This window comes from Centroberyx affinis, unplaced genomic scaffold (assembly GCF_046629955.1).
Source record: "Centroberyx affinis isolate AG114_WGS23_722 - 3 ecotype Tasmania unplaced genomic scaffold, CSIRO-AGI_Caff_v1 ptg000151l_1, whole genome shotgun sequence".
Taxonomy (NCBI): Eukaryota; Metazoa; Chordata; class Actinopteri; order Beryciformes; family Berycidae; genus Centroberyx; species Centroberyx affinis.
In genome coordinates, this window is record NW_027278848.1 from 284,146 (window position 1) to 306,960 (window position 22,815).

Below are 22,815 nucleotides of genomic sequence, written 5' to 3' on the forward strand. Positions count from 1 at the left end.
ACTCTCAGTTAATTTCAATTCTTGCACATATGTGTGTTAGATTAATGAACTCCTGTTCATGTGGTTTTGCCCCCTTTATGTTAAGTTAAATGCTTGTGTGTAGTGTAATATAGAGCTTGCTGAACCATTAATTTTGTTTGATGATCAATTTGAATGATTGTCTATGAGTCACTGCAGCCTAACAGTTCCCAATCTATGTAATGCAAAGACAGTGTTCTGAAAACAGCATACATTTTTTAAATATCAAAAGTGCAATGACAAATGAAATTCTCTATTCACTTGTCCTAGGTCAGAGTGAAGGGTCAGTTTCAGAGCAGTGCCCCTGGAGCTGGTAGGGACACGGTGTCTTGCTCAAGGACAGTTCAGCAGAGTGGATGCTTGCCAACACAACGGCTTGAACCTGGGTCCTCCAGTTGAAAGGATGGTCTCCCTCCTCACTATGTCATCCTGCTGGCCTCAAGGCAAGGCTAACACAATCATCTAATGCCTGCACAATGCACAACTACAGCCTCTTTTTATACCCATCACAACAAATTATGTAAGATCAAATATATTTGATATTCTATTTTTATTTAAAACGTCCTGTTGTTCTGCAGGTAGTTGCCTAGAGTGTTGTAGCAATGGTAACACGTCAAGACAGTTTTCATATTCATTGCCCATTCACTCTGCTTTAGATACTTTTGGTTTTGTGCTGTTGAGAGCTAGAAGACACATGGCTCCAAAGCACTACAATACATTGTAACTATTTGACTTTACTTCAAGGGCACAAAAAAAACCTGAATCAGAGTTCATAAAACTTTATAATGTACTATGAGTAAGCATTTCACATAAAGTGACAAAAACAGTGTTTAACAAAACTCTGTCATACATCACTGCATTGCCAGTCCCTGGGGACTTCAGTTCTGCTCCCTCATACAAACTGTGCAGAGAAACCTGAGCTTCTCGCTATGTCTGTTTCTCCATTCCTTTCCTTTCTGTCCCATTGCTCTGCTTTCTCTTCACCTATCTTCCTACTAAACCTTCCCACGTCCTCCTATCATATCAGCTTTATGAAGGTATTAAGTTGTATAAAATACCACTTTTCCATAATGGGTTGGTGTTATATTATTTATTTAGTTATTTTTCTATTTGTAACTCTTAGATCAATTATTGCCTCGGGAGTTATTGCCTATTGTTTTCAGGAATTTTGCTGGGTGACATTCATGCGTGCAAATGCACACACACACTCACACAGTCTCACACACACTCACTCACACACACACACACACACACACACACACACACAATGTACCAGGTAGGGGAAATGCAATACCTAAGGTCATTGGTGCAGAAAATCACATGACCTGCCTCTTCCACTCCCATGACACCTTTCTGCTCACTCCACCTCATACACTCCAGCGGACGGTGAGACACTCGCTGAAAGTGTCAGGTGTCTCAAGGTTTCACAAAAGGAGTGAATCATCGGAAGTTCGCACAGGTAAGAGAGAACTAAAATCAAGGATATGAAAACATATGTATAACTCTCTAGCAGGTGCTGCTTTTCAAACTGCAAAAACTAGACATTTTCAAATGGGCGGGTGAGCCTTTGAGTGTATAGGTTCAGGTATTGAATTTCCACTTTCCGCATGTGCGCATACTCATTCCTGCCACTCAAAGAACTCCCCATCTTTGTCAAGATATCTATGCCTTTTCCTTTTGTTATCTAGCTGCTGAGTTTGTAATCACATTAGGGGCAATTTCCCAAACACAGTGGTCACTATTAATGTGCTAGAAATTGCTACTCTTGAAACAAAATGGAACTAAAGTCACACATGGTTGTATAACAAAGTTAAAGATTAATTGTAAGCAAAAAGCTATAAGTGAAGCGGTATAGTGTAGGTCAAAAGCCACAAAATTCAGTCGATCACCACTAATGCTAACTTTATCTGGCTCTGTATCAAGATGTTCCTTCCACCATAAAGTGTTGACAATTGCTACAGTCTTGTAATTATCTCTACTGTTCTTCAAATAACATGAAGGCTACTCACTGTTGGGCAGGACTCAATGTCAGAGTCCTCAACATGTGTCCTATGTCGCTGGCTGTTTCTGGCGTTGCCTCAGTACTGATTTTTTTATTTGTTTACACTCAGTTAATCATTTTCCAATAAACAGACATTTTGTGATTAATGTATTTAATTTAGATGTACATTACATCAATCATGTGTTGCACAATGTGGACCTCTCCTTAGTCATATCTGGGTTTGTTGTGGTTACATGTTGCTAAGGAGAACTTGGCTAAAAGTGAGGGTTAAAGGTCAGTCTGCTTGCTGTTGAAGCAAACTTAGTATTCACCTTCCACTGATAACAAGAGATGGGGACAAAAGCTAAATGCTGGTGATTGTTCTAGTTTATCAAGCAAGGCAAAGTCACAGGTGGGCTGTTCAAAAACTCATATCCAGATATGTGTTTTGAAGCCCCAGTTGCAGTACGCCTCACCTCGCCACCATGCGTGTGACTTTGTTTACATGGTGATACATTGGATTGAAAATATTTTTTCACTTTCAGATTTCTCTATTGATACAATTACTTAAAGTAGCCTGTAGCCTAGCTAAATAATGCTTGAATTGGGGCTTTAAAATGTAAGTGAAAAAACACTTTAAATATGAAATTCAGCCTAAATCCAGTTATTCCTCCGATCGTGGACAATTTTGGCAATGTTTGCGATGATGAACAATTCTCTTCTGAATCCTGAGAACCAAGACACCAAATAATAACTGATAGCACACAGTGAGGTGTGCAGTTGTTAAAAAATGGAAGTGAAGAATCCTCAGCGTGAACAGATGTTGTGTTCAAGGTCAGTTACGAAAGATTACATTCACCTGTTCTCAGAGAAGAAACTGTTTATTGCTACCTTTGAGGCAAAGCGTCTTCTGCGGTTTTCTTTCAATGCCAAGTAATCATACCTGCAACTTCAAAATTTTTATGTCTGGCCTTTGAGGAGTTAAAACAATTATAGAAACACACAACACACCACATTATCTGTTAGAATTGAGCACATTTTTGCATGTGGGCTGTATGAGAACTTATTTGACTTACAAAGGGTGGCTTGTACAGCTTAATTATGTGGGCTTTGAGCAGTACCAGTCATAAATATTTCCGGGTGGTCTGCTGAGTGTCAGTGATATTGTTTGCTACTTTCATGATGCTATTAAGAATTTGTTTTGTTTCAGGTTTCCAAACCAGTCCACCCAAAATAATGTCAGAATCAGTTGAATAAATTGTGTGTAGAGTAATGGCATCATGATTGCCTTTCCTGCTGCTGGAAATTCAGTTGTCATTAGTTGTAGATGACAGTTCAACCTCAACCTAACTCGTTCTCCTCAGGATAGTGCACTCACAGCAAGAAGGACCTGGGTTTGATTCCAGGCCCGGCCCTTTCTCTGTGGGCTTTGCCTGTTCTCCCCGTGTTTGTGTGGGTTACCTCCCACAGTCCACAGTCACAAATCAGGTAGATTGGAGACTGTAAATTATCCATAGGTGTGAATGTGTCTGTATTAACCCTGTGATGGACTGGCAACCTATTCAGGGTGTTTCCCTGCCTTCTACCCAGTGGATGTTGGGATAGACTCCAACCTCCTGAGACCCTAAAAAGATTAAGGGGTATAGAGAGAAGGAATGAATCACTGCATTTTTTCAACATGGCCACCAAATGACAATGTCTTTGAATGCTCTGTTGCCCATTCCCTCTTAATTTTACACAGCACAGCATGCCACTGAGTGATAGCAACGTAAACCTGCCAATCAGGCCACAAAACCTGTAACAACAGCAAACAGCCCCTGGCTCTTGTGAAACCTAACCAAAATGCTTGAGCACTGGACAGTCCTTCACGTCTCTATGTTGTGTCTATGTTGGGTGTTCTATTTGTTTTTCATTTGAATCTCTGCCTTCTGCCCATCAGGAGACCTACATGCTAGCCAGACAGTATATGTAAATTAATATTAATTGATAATTGATCTGTCGGGGTGAATAAGTAAAATGAATAAATATGAAATTGGTGCAAAGTTCAACAACCTCCTTGTGACTAAATATTAATGTCATGAGAAATCAGTGTGATCCCTTACAATGAGAACCTGGTAGCACCTGATAGATATTGGAATTCAACAAATTAAATGATCTGGGGAGAAGTTGAATATTATTTTCATCTAAATTGGTCAGACTGCAGGTCATCTGCATTTCAGTATTTGTGAGAGGTATAACGTTTTGTTTTGTTTTTGTTTTTTTTCAATATTACAGAGCCAGTGCTAGGTTGACATTCAGTTCAGTCCAAAGTCCTCAGACTATTTGTTGCCAGTGTCTCTTTGTGTCTCAGTGACCTATTACATAGGTGCACCTCAGTGAAAAGGCCCGGTTAATCAGAAAAAGCATTGTTGATAAAACCTACCAGCTGCTACAGCAGTGGTGATTTATACGGAAACACATGGTTATAACATAAGGCAAGGACACGTTCAAAGATTTTTCCAATCATAAGCGACAGCGAAAAGATTGAGCAGCGCACATTTAACAACTGAAATTTGCAGATTTTCAGTCTCTTCTGACTCACTATGCACTAAAGGAGAGATTCATGGCCTGACAGAATACCTTAAGAGCTGTTTAGTATGTTCTGTCCCTCCAGACAAAAAGACTATCAGAGGCTTATCGTCTGTCTGTGGTGCTCATGTAAGTATGGGTTTGCAGAGTGCAATTAAAGACCAACTGTGTGTGTGTGTATTAACCGAGTGTTTGTGGCACTCTGCCATTCTCTGGTCCTCTGTAAATGTTGCCCTTTGCAAGTTAACTACTCAGAGTCAGATTGATGATATGCTCAGATTCAGAAAATAACAGCTTAGCTGCTTAAATCTTGTGTTTCCATCTTGCAATCAAGCGGCACAGGCTGGAGTGCGAGTTTAAACATGCTGACCTGATCTACAGGCTTGAATTTATAAATGACACTGTGTGCGTGTTTGCATACATGCATATGTGTATGAGCGCACATGTATATGTGTATGTGCATGTGCTTATTTGTAAACACATGCCATGTAGTGGGGGTGTGGTGGGTGATGTCTATGAGAGAAACTGACCTGAGCAGGTGATTATCTTGCAGATCAGTGACCTCAGAGAGCAGGTTGTCCCTTTATATCCACAAACCATGTTGGCATGATAAAGTGATGGCTAAGGGTAAGGTTTACGTTTAGTAGTGAGGATCCTAGTTAGGGAATGATTGTAGACAATGGGTAATCATAAGTGTACTAATACATACTGTTTGTGTATGGGTGTGTGTGTGTTTGTGTTTCAGGTAATCGAGCAGTTGCCAGAGATGGAAAGTGGTCCGTTCAGTCGGCGGTCTTGGGCGTCACAGTCCTTACGTGTCACTGCTAAGGAGCTGTCGCTGGTCAGTGGCAGAGGGAAGAGTAATGCCATTGCAGAACGCTTCTCCAAGTGAGTAAAGCCCACACATCACATGGCTTCCATAATGACTATGTTTCATTTTATATTGAGTGCATATGTTTTGGGAATGAAATCAATGGATGGAAAAGAACCCTGTATGCTTACATATCTACTAAGCTCTACTTTGGCACACTGTGTCTTCATCTTGGCCACAGAATAAGGCATCCGCTCTTTGTAGATGCAGACAGTGCTGAGAGTGAACTCAGCTCTGCCATTACTTTGAGCCATGTTGGAAGAAATGTGCACAGTAAGCTATACTAACAAAGCAGTAGAATCTTTATGGATCCCTGATGACTTTGCTCATAATACTGATGGTAACTGAGGTTATTATCATAAACTGAAACTAAGATGAAAACTAGGTGTTTAAAAACATTTTTGTAAACAGAAATAAAATAAAAATGACACTGTGAAAAAAACAAAACTGAACTAAAACTATCTTTGCTATTTGTAAAACTAAGTAAAATAAAATATAAATACACATGAAATGTTTTAATTTTAGTCTTTTTGTTTATATCCACGGTGAGAAAGAGAACAAATTTTGAACAGATAATTTTTGGCTGTTTTTACTGAACTCTAACTACGCCACTAGATGGCTCTATCCTTCAGGCCGACTTGCTAGGCTCCCATTGGTCCCAGAGGAAGTGCCAGCGTTGCCAATGCCATAGCTGTTTGCACAACTCATGCTGAAAATGTTTGGGAGAAAATGCAGTCTTGTTTATTTATTTATCATTTGTTTGCTTTCTCGTTTGTTTATTTATTTTGAGCTAAATGGTCTGAATTCAGATTGCTATTGAGTCTGCTAATGCAATTAATTTGTGCACCATGAAACCAAGTGGTTGAGGATGAATTGAAAAATGAATGTAAATACAATTTTAAAATAATTTATGATATCTTCTTTGTATTACACAATACTTGTTGCAAACATGTACAGAATATTTGTTCTGAACTTATATCATTAGCCTGTACTTATAAAAAAATACTGCCCCTAAAATAAAAAATACTAAAACTAGAACTGAAACTACAACTAAGCTAAACCTACCAAAACCACACTGAAAACTTACTAAACTGAAATTGAAATAAAAATTGAAAACTATATAAAAGTAAAAACTATTTAAAAAAGATCCAAAACTATAACAGCCCTATGATTTACTGATACTCATTTCCATCTCATCCTTATAAAACTATAAAAATTGATGTCTGCAAAAGCTAGGTTTGTTAGTTTTTTTGTTTGTTTGTTTGTTTTTTGCTCATACCAGAGTGATGAGCATCAAATCTATTCAGAAATCATATATGCTGAGTTGGACAAGTGGGCCAGCAGTTCTCTGAGTATACAGTGGTAAAATAGACAGTAGTGAAAGTTTAACAGTATGCAATGCTTGAACACCATACAAGGTTTTTAAAAGAGGAAATGTGATGAAAGCCTTTACGCTTCTCTTTGACACTGTCTTGAATCAGCAGAGGTCAGTGTTGTTCCCATCTCCCTCTGTCTCTCTCAGGTACCAGAGAGCTGCTGAGGAGTCAAATGCAGAGAGAAGAAAAGGAGTAAGTATTTCTGCGAAGCTTTTCAAACAGACCACCAGAGACATTTTATCTCCCAGACACACAAGTTTTTAATTTACCCAAATCTAAATATAGTGGTAATAAAAAACAATTTACTGTTCCTGTATTCATCTGGGGGCAACTTTATACTGCTCTGATAACAGGCTCTGCTATGGTGAAATAAGATGCTACATCACATAAGGCACACCATAGAAATTAATTACACATTATGTTAGCTATGTCTATGTGGAGTGGAGGTGTTTATTGCTGAAATGTCTTTCGCTGGGCTTCTCCTACTGAACTGAATAATGCTGACTAAAGTAATATACTTATGCCTGAGTGGATTAGCTCAGTAGAGGTCCTTCACTGCTGTTGAAGCACATTTTTTACATAACCACTGTACGCTGAGCACACACACACGCGCGCGCGCACACACACACACACACACACACACACACACACACACACACACACACACACACACACACCATGCCAACACAGAGTCCGGTGCAAATGTCTTGTCCTGGCTGACCTCTTATTGGCCACTTGTTGCGATGGGCAGGCCATCAAACCCATAATCCTACTTCAGTGTAATCCTCTGGCAATGCTCTCTACAGTTCCAACTGTAAATTAGCTGGCTTTGTCAGTCTGAAATACTAATAAACAATCCTGGATTAAGAATAAATTAATAAGCGATCAGCTAATATCATGCAGAAGTTTAAGGTAATACCGCTGTGGATATATTTTATGCGACATTATGGGACATTTTATGTGATATTTTATGTGTTTTGCAAATGTGTGTGAGCTAGCTGCTTAAAAATATGTTAGCTTTTTCACAGTCTTTGTTTCATGGTGTGGTGTTCAGCGCACTGGTTCTATTTACACCAGTAGTTTGACTTTATGTGAAAATTACTTCTTGCATTTCTTGCATTGTTCACTCAGATTTTGTGTTTAAAGAACAACAGTTAAAAGATGCTTTGAAGGCTAATTTCTGTAAAGCTAAGCAACTATATGTATACCTTACATCATGATTGATCATGGTTTTAGGATAATCTTCAAACACCAATAATGTGGAGATCAGATGATGCCAATATTAGGGGGATGCAGGAATCTAGTTAAATATTGGCAGATAACACTGGTGTCCCGATGTATCTGTCTGAGCCTAGTTTGTAGCATAACGGACCATCTGTCTGTCTGTGTGTGTGTGTGTGTGTGTGTGTGTGTGTGGGGGGTGATTAAATAAGCTGACTAAATGATGATTAAATAAGCTGACTTTTCAAACATGCAGATAATTAAATGAAGCAACTTTTCAAATATAATGGCTTTGCATGAAAGAAACTGCAAGAATGCTGTGTTTATAATTTATGCAGAGTTAAATATGTACCACAAAAAGCCTATTTCACCTATTTATTACACAGCTAGTTACCATCAAAATGTAGATATTCTTATTTCTTATTTCATTTTTTTGTGGACTGTCACATCAAATCACATTCTGGGTCTAGTCATTTCCTCGCGGTACATGCTCCCCCTCGGCCATATAATCTGTAAGCACAATGTTTAATTTCCCAGCATTATCTCCCTTTAAAACCCATTGATCCACGCAGCCTTAACACTCTCAATGTTTGCCCCCACGATATTAAGTGCTGGCCTCACAACTTCTTAGAACTCAAGGATATGGAATCTGAAGTAATTGTATTTGGTCCTTCCAGCTCCAGAAGTATGAGCCAGAACAAACTAGGTTGTCTATTTTCCCACATTAAATCAGTGTCCAGAAACCAAGGGGTGGTTTTGGCACAGCGATCTGACTCTTGAGGATCAGGTTTAGAAGGTAGTACAGTCCTGTTTCTTTCAATTAAGGTATATATCTAAAATCATTTTTATCCTGCGCCGACTTGGAGAAGGACATTCATGCTTTTATAGCATCTCCTGTAGCCTAATACAATGTATCAAAAGTCAATTTCTTGTCCAGTACAGAATACAGCTAGATTTTAACAGTGCTAAATGGAGAAACCATATAAGACCATTGTTTGGTCCCTAGCTATATTGTAAACCGTTTAAATCTATTCTCAAGACTCATTTCTATAGACTTGCTTTCATGTGATGATTTATTTTAATCTTTTTTTTATTCTTTTGTTTGTTCCTATTTTTGTTCCTACATCTGTTCCTTTCTTCTGGTCTCTTGTTTTATTCATTGTTATTCCATATGTTGTGCTATTTTGTTTTTTTTATGTGAGGATCTTTGTAAAGTCTGTTAAAGTCTGTTAAATATGTGCTATATAAGTAACGTTTATTATTATTACTATTATTATGATCAGAAATCAGTTGTGAGTGGGACATGACACAAAGCCGACACAGTGAACAAATAGTTAACTTTTCCCTGAATGTATCATTTCCTGCTCTGGTTTCCTGGGTATTCTCTCTCTCTCTCTCTCTCTCTTGCTTTCCTGGTGGTAAAGGGGTTGGGCTAGTTCCTACAAGCAGAGTTTGTCTAGCTGTTAACATCTGGGAGAGCTCTATCTCTCACTTTCTCTCAGCACACTGACCCATAGAGAAGGACCGGCCAAAGGACGCTCACTTTCTAGTTCTGGTTATACCTCGTCTCGCCACTCCTTCGCATTCACAGAGGTTTCTCCTTTTTGCTTAAGAAACAGGGAACAATCTTTTCATTGTCCACTTCTCTCCCTTTACCCTGGGCTTGCCTCACAAAGACAGTGATTGTGCATCTGTTTTCTGTCCACTTTGGGTTTTCTCTCCCTCTTCCCATTCCTCTATTCTTTTATTCTATTCTGCTGTCAATCTTTTTCTTTCTTTCTTGCTTGCTTTCTTGCTTGTTTTCTTTCTTTCTTTCTTTCTCTCTTTCTTTCTTTCTTTCTTTCTTAGTATAACTTACTTGTAATTGTAGACATAGTCTGCTAAGGTAGTTTTTTCTTTGAGTTGCTAATTGTGTGTTTTCAAATGATTGATTATTGTGTGATGTAGAAAAGTCAGGAAGAGTCGTCTCTAATGTTGGATGCTAAATGTTGAAAAGTCACTTTTTTCTTTGTTGAGGAATTCTGGTTGTTGACAGCATATTTGCGACATAGTAGTGGTTAAATGTTTCATGCCGACCTAAAACTCTGTCTTGTAGCACGAAGCCTGAAAAAAGCACTTGACAACAACACTTGAACAAGATTTATTAGTTGATTAGTTTGCTAATCTCAGGGTCATTTGTACTCATGTCTGGACCTTGTTCTTAAGTCATGGTTCCTTCAACTTCTCATTCCTTTTTGTCATTGAGGAAAGTTCTGTACGTCACACAGCAGCAATGTGCCTCCTGTTGTTCTGTTGTGCTGTCAGCTGCTCAACATGTTTTGTTTTCATGGGTGATTGAGTGGCGAACAGAGCCCTCCCCAGTGTTTTTGGGAAAGGTGAAGTTGTCGTATGGAATGGAATGCAGCTGAAAAAGCTGCCTCCATGCTCAGCCCTCCTGTCTCCATCTTGAACCAATCCTTGGCTTGAGCAGCCACAGCAAAGCTTCTGTTTCCTGGACCAACTTCTTTGAACAGCTGTTCACCTAATCTGTCAGTTTGTCAGTGTAGCCAAGCGTTAAGATTTTTCCAGCAGTTCCTATATTCCATTGTACAGCATTTGAAGCTTAAGGCGTGTATTTAGTACTGCATATGAACGGTTGCCAAATGGACAAACATTTCCCTATATGATTTAGAATGTACTCTCAACTTATTTTATCAGGCCAGGTGGTGATAATATTGTTTTACTTTGGGATGATCACTGCTTAATTGCTTTTAATCTCTTCTCTTCCTCACAGTCATTTGAGAGTGCGGCACCCGCCCTGCGCACCGGCAACCTGAGTGTTCTGAAGAAGCGTTGGGAGCAGGCGGGGCACCTTCCTCAAGACAAGCCCTCCTCCCTCCTACTTCCAAGCCAACCCAGCTCCCGCTTCACACCTCCTGCCCTGCCCAAACCTGCTCCTGTCAGCGAGCACTGCCCTCCATCGAAGTCCCCTGGACCGCTGACGCCCCAGGGAGGTCGAGGTACAGCAGCTTCAAGAGCGGCCGAGGGAGACCAGAAGAGAGAGATGGAGAGGGATGAAGGGCCCGAAAAGCTTGAAGAGCAAGTTCCATCCAGCCCCTGTGCCTCTTTTGAGAAACCCAGTGTGCCACTCAACAACCTGAAGATGAGGTTTGAGAAGGGAGAGGAAACCACGGTCAAGGTAAACATGTACCCCCCCTCCCCATAATTTATTATCATCATCATGCTTTAGCGTATGTGTGTGTGTGTGTGTGATTGTTTCATCAGGACACTCTAAGGATGGTTTGAGTTAAGTTTCTCAAGGGAAAGCACAATGCTGAAGTTTTAGCTCTCCTTAATGTTATTTTCTCCCATCATATAAATAGAAAGCATTAAAAGGTGATTTCATTGAGTTTTGAGTCTGAGGTATTGCATGCCAAGTGCAGACAGGCAGATTCACTGTTAAAAGAACAACCTCTGGCAACCTCTTCTGCTGCGGCTCCTGACACCCAATGTAATGAACACTTTAGCAGGCAGCAGGACACGATCCACATCTCACATGAGGACTCCTGCTCTTTCCCATCTTGGATTCCATCAGTTACTATTAAGTACTACCAAAGCTGCTAGAATCCAGATATTGGGTGCATTGTCTCTAATAATGGCATTGTCAAATAAGTATTCAAATCAATTTTGTGGTCATACTTACCTACAAATTTCAAAGTTTGAGATCGCCATTGCCTGAAAAGGTTAAACTGTCTGGCTGCATACTGCACCGAGCCAAATTTTTGTAAGAAAATGCATGGCCTCTTCTTTTTTGACAGCTGTGCATCTATTGGCCATGTCTCTCAGGCATTAACTGTGACCACACTGTGGATGGTGGGATTTACTGTACTGATGTTTGTCAGATTTGCACAACATTCTTACAGTTTCTGAACCCTCTTGAGAAAAACGCGGGGTCTTTTTCCCCATATGGCTAACTCTGTGCGCCATACTTTGCAGTAGCCTTAACGGCCTCAGGATGTCACCACAGTTAATTTGCATTTTATTTTCTTGACTCTGAATGTGACCATTGCACAATTTGGAGGAAATCTTGGAGGAAACCATTATGTCATTTAGCAGACACTTTTGTCCAAAGCAAATTACAAAAGTACATTTTGTCAACAACAAACATATATATAAGTTTGATTTTGTTGTAAATGGACCACTCCATGTGAAAGTCCACTATTTGTCCTAGTGTGCAAGTGCTATTCACTGCACTGCACTGCACTATGCATAATCATGCGTTCATTTCCATGTGAGCATTTCCATGTCCCTTACTCAGTTTCTTCTCAAGCTTATTCTTCATGATGTCCTATAGTCTTGTTTCTACCAGGCCCCTGCCCTGTCTCCCCACCACCCATATACTGTATATCTCTCTCTCTCAGCCCAAAACAATTTCAACTCAACCCCACTCTCTACCTTCCCTAATAGCCCTAGGTCAGGAATGTTCCTGCATTCCTCTGTTTCGTTCTTCAAAGACCCTCCTGTGAGGAGCAATTCCTCTCTCTTTCCGTTACTTTTCATTAGCTATTTAACTTTTTCAGGTGTGAGTTCTGAATTTTGCAACAATCTCCCTTGTGTTTTCTATTTTAGGTTTTGCATACTAAATGTGCAGCTGCTCTCACAACACTGTTATACAATCTACACTTCATCTTCATAAAAAAATAAACATTTACAATTTTAAAATTAAATTACACTCTACAGGTGCTCAGTATTCTACAGTCTTTTCCCGTTATTTTCCTCGGCTGTAAGCACTCTCTGTCACTTCTGCCATGGTGTCTTAAGTTGTAGATGTTGCAATTGTTTAAACGTACTCGTATGACTAATGCCATTACATCACCACCAGGATGTAACGTTCAATCACAGAGTGGAAAAGAGAAGTGAAAAAACTACCGTGGTGTACATTAACAGTTTGCCTCTTCTGTCAGTAGTTTGACTATTCAATGAATACTAGTAGACTAATTTACCCATGGCCTGCCCCTAGAGAAGGCCACAGTCTTGAGTGTGCTATAATCTAGTTGTTGTTTTTTGTACTGGATTTACGTACAGAGGCTGAGGTGGATATAAGCGCAACAGGACCCCACAGCTCCAGTGAAGCAGCCTGAAGGAGCAGGCTGTTTTAATTGGCCAGATCTCTTCTCCACTCATGTGTGTCCGGGATTACTGCTAAGCCACACTGTCTGGTTTACTCATTAGTGTTGCTGACGCACACACACAAACACACACGCATACATACGCACATACACATAGCTCATTCTTTGCAATCAAAAAGCAGTAGAGTGGTTTCGGTCCTCCTGATTGGTGCACTGGAACTCAACGTATTACCAGGCCTTAAATGGACGTCTGGAAAGGGACATCACTGTTTCTCTGCTTCCATTTTTCCTCTGTGGCTTCACTTCTGGTGTACTCTGCCCTCAAAGCTGCTTCTTTACTTGTGGCGCACCATTTATTCTTGTCAACTCTTAAGTTGTAGATGTTGCAATCTTAAACATACTTGTATGAACAAGGGCAGGGATGGGCAAGCTGGGCGATGATTGGTATTCCACCAAGTAAAAGGATGTGGGCTTGTTCCAACAGTCTTGACTCCCCAGGAGGGAGAGATGTCTGAAAGGCTTCCATTGCATTTGATCTGGTTTGTCCTCAGTGCAGAACTTTGCTGAAGTGGAGTCAGGAGTTTGGAGGGAAAGTACTTTCCAAAGACCATCCGAAGACACTGTATCAAGGGCCATAGTGTGATCAATGAAGGCAGCATATGCAGTAGTTGATGTGTACACAAATTTCAAGGGGGATGGTGGGGTCTTATGGGGACAAACAATTTGATAGTGGTGAAGACAGTGTGGAGGAGGGTGGGACCAGCTGTTTCAGCCTTAGCAGTTATCCGTTTCGTTTACCAGCATAGATTACCCCCCAAAGCAGTCTTCAAATTATGAGCCACTGCACAAAATTCAGCACATACTAGAGTAAATGCCTTTGTGCTCTAAATCCCCTGATCCTTTGTCAAATTTTATTATGATTTGCTGGACGGCTTACATGAGTACGACACACAAAGGGCTTCCTCCCTTTGATGGTGATTACCTGCTACTTGAACAACAAAATTCTAGCTATAGGTTAACTTTCTGTTTATTTTGTTGCTTGGCAACATCCCGTTGAGAATTAAATGTAGCCTAATTTATAATAGCCTAATGTTTTTTTGTGTTTTTGTTTTTTTTCATTAATATAATTTTGGTGTCAAAATGTCAACTAGCAATCTAATCTCTGTTTCTCTTTTGCCTTGCTCATAAAATCAAATCTACTGACCACTGTATCAACAGTGAACATGAAGTCCTCATGTCTTAGGAGCTGATATCTTGCTCAGGGGGGAGGGGGGATGCGAGAATACTGAGCATATGGAACCATGTTGCAGTTTGGGACAGGGAGCATACAGGACCAGGTTGCAGGCATAGTTTTCCAGAGGGATTTATTTTAAAATTGTGGGTGTCAGTCTGTAAGAGGAAGAACTCTGGCCAAGATTTTTACCAGAAATGTTTAGGTTGTTTAATGGTAGTTTGGGAATCTGACTCCTTACTGTTGTTCTTGTACAGGCACACGACCACTGCATACCTTAGATAGTGGGGCACCCTTCCCCCGAGAAAGGAGGGATGAACAGGATTGTGAGGCTGTCTAAAAAGGCATCACCTTCTAGTTCGCATACTTCAGCTGGGATCTTGTCAATTTCAGGGATTTTGCAGGCTTTCATGGTGTTTGTTGGCTGTTGCAGCCTCTTTCAGAGCTGGTTGGTTGTGCAGTGAATAAAATACATTTAACTTTGGTACAACATCTTAATTTTTTAATATGCTTACTTGCTGTGACTTTCTTAGGGGCCAAGCTCCTATACATTATGTTGCTGGGCCAGTTAATACCAAGAATGTCACCTTATTTTGCCCTGTAATGGGAGCACCGACTGACTGTACTGCAGCAGAACCACAGTTAAATTGTGAATTTAAAGGCATACTGAGCAGGATTTCCTCCCTTGAAATTGCATAAATTATCCTACTCAATCATTACTTATGGCCCATTGGTAGTGTGTGACACTATGTGTCTACAGAGAGCCTGCCTTCTGCCTGGATTTTCTAATTTCTGAAAGTTCGGGACGTTTCTCGGGGCGTCAAACTTTTAGCAGCAGGTGTGTGCGGCTGCAACCAAAACTACTGCTAAATCATTTTATATCTAAAAGCCACACTGGCTGTAGTAGCGGTCCCGAACTCTAAAACAGAGCAACTGGTCAGAGGTAGTGTGTATCATGAGCTGGCAGGTAGCTACAGTTAGTGTAGCTTTGTTGTAGTAGAAAAGCTGATAGCTAACCTAATTGGCACCAGACCAACTCCACTCACTCTTCATGCCCATCCTCTCCTTCAATGCTCTCCAACGGGTGAAAGCCAACAGATTCACTCTCGTTTTGGAATGAGTCTTGTCTGCGTGGTGTTTTGCCTCGCTGTACTTTTTTACTGTTTTTTACTGTTCTGGCAACCGCAGGGAGGAGGGGTCAGCTTTGAACGTTGTGTTTACAAGCCACGAGCAACAAAATCCTACCCAGTATGCCTTTAAGTGGGAGTGAGTCATCAGCTTGTCATGTTGTGGGTCCAAGTGTGACTCATGGGTTTTTGTGTATGTCTTCTCCTTTCTTTGTCAAATCGTTTCTGTCACTCTCCACTTGATGATGTTGTATAAAACTGAAATGCACCTAAAATAATTTAAAAGAAATCACAGAGTGATGTTGTCATGAAACCACAGAGTGAAACTGTCATGACAGGACATAGCAGCAGCAGCAGGTGTGACCATGATGCCTCAGTGCATTACAGGAAATTCTACTCTAAATGGAAGGAAATCGCAGACTGCTTGTACTGTCTTTCTCATCCAGATGTATTTACTTGTTGTTGCCACTGTTAAAGTTTTTTCTTGATTCATTCAGTCTTCTTGATAAAGTTGAGCTATCCAAAACCGATATGGTTTTTTGAAGGCCGATGTCGATACTGATATTTTAGGATTAAAGATGCCAATAGCTAATATTTTGTGCTGGTATCCAATAGCTTGTGATGTGACCATTTTAATCCAGAAAATTGCGCGGATTCAGTGTTCCCACCCCTTCACCTGACACTAAAACTAAAACCTATACTGAAATTATATTAGGTGGATTGGCAGCTTTCTAAGGCAGGCAGAAACTGTGATACATTGGGATTTAATGTATTGTTGTTACTGCAATCTAAATGTTACATTAGAATCAATTTTGGAGCACCTTGCTGCATACATTTTCATTTTAATGAGGAGAAACATATTTTCTTGAAACTACTATAACTCCTTAATGCTTTAAGATTCATATTAATACTGCCCATGTGTTATGTGAAAACATATAGTATGGTGACATAGAAATATTTACTAATTCATACAGTAATGAGCTTAATGACCTTGGTCTGGTTATGTTTAATATATCATGGTGGTAATTTACATCAAATTAAATCAAATTTAGCAAATACTTACTCAAGACAGAATTTGTACTTTCATGTAAAGGGTCTCTGTTTTGTGAGAGTGTAGTAAAAGAGCTCATGTTTAGTGAGCATGTTTAGTAAGCTGACATGGCTGTTGAGGTTTAGGTGGGCATCTTGAGAGGGGGAAAGGGGATTTGTGGAAGTGGTCAGCAGTGACTAATGATGTTTTGGCATAAACAAATGTGGTTGATTTATGCCATAGACAAAAGTTAGAAAAGACAAAAGTTAGAAAAGTTGAGGGGAACTGGGTTGGTGCATATTGTTGTCTACAGTACTGGTTGTGTAAACTGACCCACTGGTCCTGTCAATTTCTCTCTCTCTTATCATCTAGGTTAGCAGGACAGGACTGCGCCGCACTTCATCAGAGGACATGGACCAGCAGCAGGGGGGTAAAGACAATTGCACATACACACACCCCAGGCAACAATAAATATGCCGTCCCCCGTGAATGATGCAGTCCCCCTCTGGGCCAGTTAATACCAAAAATGTCACCTTATTTTGCCCTGTAATGGGAGCACCAACTGACTGTACTGCAGCAGAACCACAGTTAAAGCGTTGTGTGTGTATCTCCCTTCTGCCCTACAGGTCTGTCTTTGTCTGACAGGGTCCTGGAGACCACGTCCCTGAGGGAGAAGATGGCCAAGTACCAGGCTGCTATTTCCAAACAAGTGCCCACACACTCTGTGAGTTCATGCCAACTCAGGAGCTTTTCATTCTTATTTAGGCAGTGATTGGAAATGAACACAGTGAGAAATGTTTGCATGAATTTTGATAGATTCATACAGTGCAGATGAAAATACATCTAGATATTTTATTGAACAGTTTTGTAGTGTTGTATTAGATAGAAAATTAATTATGACGATGGTTCTAAATAGTGAGTTAACATTAGACTTATAACTGATGTTACTGTTCTTTCTTTCTTTCTTTCTTTTCTCCAGGGTCTGGCCCCAGTTATGCCTAGTCAAAAAATATCTGCACCTGTACCTGAGAAACACATATCTGTACCGGAGCACAATGGTGAGTCTCAGGACTCAGGGACTGGAATATACTTCAAGGACATATTCCCATTTACATCTGACTCATATTACTATTATCGCTATGAAAAATGAGGATATGCCTAGGAATCTAATTACAAACTCACACTTTTTAGCTCATCCCACACTGTACTGCGTACCACCTCGCCCCATCACATTTCCCCACTTTCTTTTCTGCCTCTGAAGCGATAAGTAGTGCTGCAAATGCATGCAACTTCTCAACGTCTATAACTCAAATTAGACATATTGAGATAGCTCTGTCATTTGTCACTTTTGAATAAAGTTGCCTATCATTTTCAAATAAAACTTCAAAACTCCAGCCTGCCTCATTAGCAGGGATGCCAGGTCAAGGATGCTGTGAAGGGCTGCATAGCTTATTTAATAAGCCTATGTCCAGCAAATTGCATTTCTTTATCAAAAAACAATGCCATGGTATCATATTAATGCTTTCATCAGGACTACCGTGTTTTTAGCCTGGTTATTCCCATGTGCTAAAATGATGTGCATGTATACAGCTAGCTAAGAAAGTCGTTCAAAAGGAAGAAGTGAGATAAAGAAGAGAAGCACATGAGTAGGTAGGCTACAGGCTAACATCTTTACGCTGTAGGCTATTGTAGGATTATTTACAGCACCTAGTGCTCTCACATAACTTGACTTAACACCAGAAGAAATAAACAAGAATTTATTGTGGTTCGATTTCATACAGAAGTTACTGTGTGCTGTGATTTCAATTCAAACTTAAAATGTTTTTGATACAGTAACATAGTTCAACATAAAGAACCTGCCAGTTGTCAAAACTGACATTGGCCTTGACTGACACTGGACTGACCATATACCTCTGAAAGACTTCAGTTAGTGGCTATTACTGGCTATCAGTCACATACAGTGAGCTCTATAAGTATTTAGACTGTAATGCATTGTTTTAATTTTCGGCATCATACTCTTACTACTTTAAATGTGAAATGGCACAAAGACTGTCATACTAATCTGTACCAAATGCACTGGCATGTACATGGGAGGCTGTTGAGTGAAATTCATTTTGGTTTGATTTCCATTCTCAACTCCTCTGATTGCCTTTTGAGCCACAATAGAGACTGAAGTTTTGTGTTTTTGGTCTGTTTCAGGGGAGAGCAGCGACCCACCCAAGGCATCCAGGGTGAGTCAGTCCTCACAAGTGTGTGACATGAATGAACTATGAATGGCAATCCAATTTCGACCCTTGTTTACGTATGGATATATGTGACTGTATGTTAATTTAGAAGTTCTGCCTGCCGGTGAGGGAGACTTGCGTTGCTTGTCTGAAGACGGTGTACCCACTGGAGAGACTGGTGGCCGATCAGCATATCTACCACAAACCCTGCTTCCGCTGTGTTCACTGCAACACAAAGCTCAGGTTGGTCTCTCATCACCACACATTACTGAACAATATATAGCCAGTTTGCATTACATACAGTATTTTTCCTATATTGATTTAAGCAGTGCCTGTATATGCCTGTTGTCATAATCATCATTGGTGACTAACTGTTCAAGAACCCCAAACAGGGAAATGTGTGCCAAAAACTACAATGTTCCACTGCTTCAGTGAAATATCTCTTTGCTACCCTCTGCTTTTTAGTCTCGGGAACTATGCCTCTCTGCATGGTAATGTCTACTGCAAGCCCCATTTCAACCAGCTGTTTAAGGCCAAAGGCAACTATGATGAGGGCTTTGGCCACCGGCCTCACAAGGAGCTGTGGACCCCCCGAGCCGAAGGAGATGAAGAGGAGGAAGCGGTGAAGCCGAAGGAACAAGAGGAACCAGCAGCAGTAACACCTCCAGCTGAGAGTATCTCAGCTCAACAATCCACCCCACCTGTGGAAACGTCTCCACAGGCCAAGGTTACAGACCTAACTGCTTTGCTGGAGACACATGGCCAGACACACACTAGCTCTAGTGAGAAGTTTCACTCTACAGAGAGGCCAGCTGAGACCCGCAGGCTGAGGGTCGCCTGGCCCCCTCCGGCTGGTGACGGTCTCTCCGGGGAAGGGGGGCAACGCTCCAGTCCAGCCGCGGAGGGAGCTGCTTCAGGTCGACCCTGGAGGGCCAAGTGGCCTCCAGAGGAAGATCTACCGTCATCCACCCAGAGCCTGGAGCGGACTGAACTGAAGAGCCTGAGGAGGAGCTCTTCTCTAAAGGAGCGCAGTCGGCCCTTCACGGTCGCAGCTAGGCCTGGCCCCGCCATCGCTCCGGGACCCCGGGAGCCTCGCCGCCCTCTCAAAGCCCTGCTGGAAAGGAGGGGATCCTTGGAGGAAACACACTCAGCAGAGGAAATACCCAGGGAAAATGAACCAGAGCTCCAGCAGGTGAAACAGCAGGAACGGAAAGAGCAGAAGACAGAAGTCCTGACAAGTGGAGATGCATCAAGAGCAAGTGAGACCATCTCAGAGGAGGATGTGGAGACTCTCCCTGAGCAGTGGGAACGAAGAGATGAACAAGTACAGAGAGGAAATACAGCAGCAGAGATGTTGGTGGTGGAAGAGGGCTCTCTGAGAAGCATCTCTCCAGACATCTCCACGTCCCCCTCTCCACCTTTGCAGCCAAAAAATAATCGCACCTCCCAGGATGTTGGCTTCTGGGAGGAGGAGAAGGAAGGAAGTGATGCTGAGGAGCTGACCGCAGAAGAGATGATCAAGAGGAACCGCTATTATGAGGAGGATGATGACTGAATCAGCAAAATGTCATTGTCTTATTGTCACTCCTTCCACCATACAACGCTCATCCATACAACGTCTTATGCATCATATTTTGTCTCTTTATAGGTACATAAGTTACAAATTTAGATTCCCGGATTTTATAGCATTACAGGGGAATTGCAGAAATACATCATAGTGTGTGTGCATAAATATATTGCTATTATTGCCTTTAATTTTTACTATTTTTATGATTTTTTTATTTTTATTTGGAATTACAGACTGTAAAAGCATCTTATACAGCTTTTATATGACATATGATTACATTGTGTTGTGAGCCTCTAAGTTTGAATCAATGCATCACTGGGCCTCATTTTTAAATTTTTTATGTGCATCATCAGGGGCTCATTATTTAGAGGAGCATCATATTTTAAGAGGCACTTAAAAATGATCTTGCATAAAAGGCAGTACAGGACATATAGTAAAACAATCGTCATGTGGATTTTTGCCCTTCCACCTAGAATGGGAATAATTAGACGTTATCTTAAAAATTAACAGAATGTATCCCATTTGCCGTCATACAGTGGGCTGCACAAATAATTCTAAGACGATGTTATTATGTTACGATGCAGCTAGTTGGAAAATAAAATGTCTGTGCATTTTTGTAGTTAATATTTTTAAGCATTGTCTCAGTTTAAATAAGTAAAATAAGTGACAAAGTGAATCACAAACAGCCAAACGAGTATGTTCTGGATAAGGTTTCAGCGAATGTCTAAGCTAACGTTGCAGAGGCCTTGTCCTGGCTCAGGGATGAAGTCATCTCTACCACCAATGTTGTCATTGTTCCCCTTTGTCCAGCGGCCTTCGTATCTCCTCTAATGGGAGTCAGTACTTCTCCACTGTGCCTCTATCGGAGGTATTAGAATTACTTGAAATCTCCTTCCTCAGGCAAAGTTCTCTGTACCACCTCTTACAGTGGTACTGTGGAGCATGGCAGTATGTTGTTTACTGCTCTAAGCAGGATAGCAACTCTTTATTCAGCCTTCGCCTTTTACCCAGAACCTGAATATACACATAAGTACAATTAACTGGAAGTCTTTTACTAAACGTGCTGTATATACAAACCATTCAGTAAACCATAACAACGCTAACCTGCAAAAAGCTCCCTGGTTATGTAAAAATACACAGTACCATGCAGCTGTAAGGGCAAATTGCACTGGGATGATCTTAGTATTTGGGGTGACACTATGTAAAGCGCCCTTCGTATCTCCTCCTGTGGGACACAGAACTCCAGGCTCACTAGTGAGGTATTACAGTCATTTGAATTTTTTTTGGCATATGTGTATTCATCTGAACCAAATTGAATAAAACGCCCTGATCAAAAGTTGACCATAAAATAGTCTAATATACCATGAGATGTCCCTCGTTATAGACCACCATTGCCACAACAAGGGAGAGTGTTTCTACTGATGGCTATACTTTCAGTGTAAAATCTCAATATGTATTGCCTCTTTGGGCTGTCTGGATTTGTATTGTATATAAAGTATTTTGTAATGATTTTTTTAATATGTGCAACAGGATATACGTATGCACGCACTACAGTAGTACCTTGTTAATTTGAACACCTTTTGAGGGGATATTGTTGGAATTATTCAAGTCTTCATAGACTGAAATATATTGAAATGTGTAAACTATTTACACAATATGATACATGCAAGCCCATGTGCTCAAATTGTTCTTTACAGTCTAAGCTGTAGTTGAAATGAATTTATGTATCAAAAAAGAATTTCAACATTTGCACAGTCAACAGAATGCGTTTACGCATTTCTTCTTCACTACTTATGGGGCTCAGATAAACAAGGCTCTACTGTATTAGACTTATTGTATCCTCGTGTTTTATATATCTTTGGTGAGGACCAAAAAAGTTGCATTGTGTTATTGAGGTAAACTAAACAGGGAAAATGGTTGCAATAAATAAATATTATGATTCATCTGCACTCTTGTTTGAATTCACTGACTAATGAATCAGCTGTAGCCTATATAACTGCCAGCTTCCTGGTTTGTGTCATTAGGCCTACTTTGTTTCATATCCGACCAAAGTATTTAGACTATTTGTAAATTCACACCACTGTCAGATTTCTTCACTTGTAGGCGATATTCTGAACAATGTCTTTCTCAGTTAACGTCTTATGTGTCATTCATGCTAGCAAACACATTAGATAGGAGCTTAATTAATTTCTCCAACTGTGACACATTCATACTCTCTTCTGTAGTCCTTAGTAATTGTAGTCCTCTGATTGTTAATATCACAGCCTGCTGTTGTACAGAAATATACTTTTGTCTTTTAATACTTAAACATTGCATACATTTACATAATTTAAAGATGACATCCAGTACATTCATTCAGTATATCCTTCACACTGATGAAATCAAATATTTCTCAATGCAGCAACTGTGTGAAGATAATCGTCCCTTATGAAATACTGCCAACTAGAGGCCAGTTCTGTTAAAACTGATCAAGGGTTCTTTGACTTTTTCAC

The 22,815-nt window shown here is 40.5% G+C and overlaps 1 protein-coding gene across 2 annotated transcripts; it reads left to right on the forward strand.

Moving 5' to 3' along the window:
* Positions 1 to 1,392: 1,392 nt before the first annotated feature.
* Positions 1,393 to 22,272, forward strand: LOC139655138 (LIM domain and actin-binding protein 1-like). Of its 2 annotated transcripts, XM_071532460.1 has the most exons (10): positions 1,393 to 1,477; positions 5,313 to 5,455; positions 6,961 to 7,006; positions 10,809 to 11,213; positions 16,904 to 16,961; positions 17,158 to 17,255; positions 17,511 to 17,589; positions 18,731 to 18,762; positions 18,866 to 18,999; positions 19,222 to 22,272. In XM_071532460.1, exons 2-10 carry the CDS (start codon positions 5,334 to 5,336, stop codon positions 20,309 to 20,311), a joined length of 2,064 nt encoding a protein of 687 aa, XP_071388561.1. In that variant the 5' UTR covers positions 1,393 to 1,477; positions 5,313 to 5,333; the 3' UTR covers positions 20,312 to 22,272. The 2 variants fall into 2 exon arrangements, with proteins under 2 accessions (XP_071388561.1, XP_071388569.1); XM_071532468.1 differs by lacking the exons at positions 1,393 to 1,477; positions 5,313 to 5,455; positions 6,961 to 7,006 and adding an exon at positions 9,510 to 9,628.
* The last annotated feature ends 543 nt before the right edge of the window (positions 22,273 to 22,815 follow it).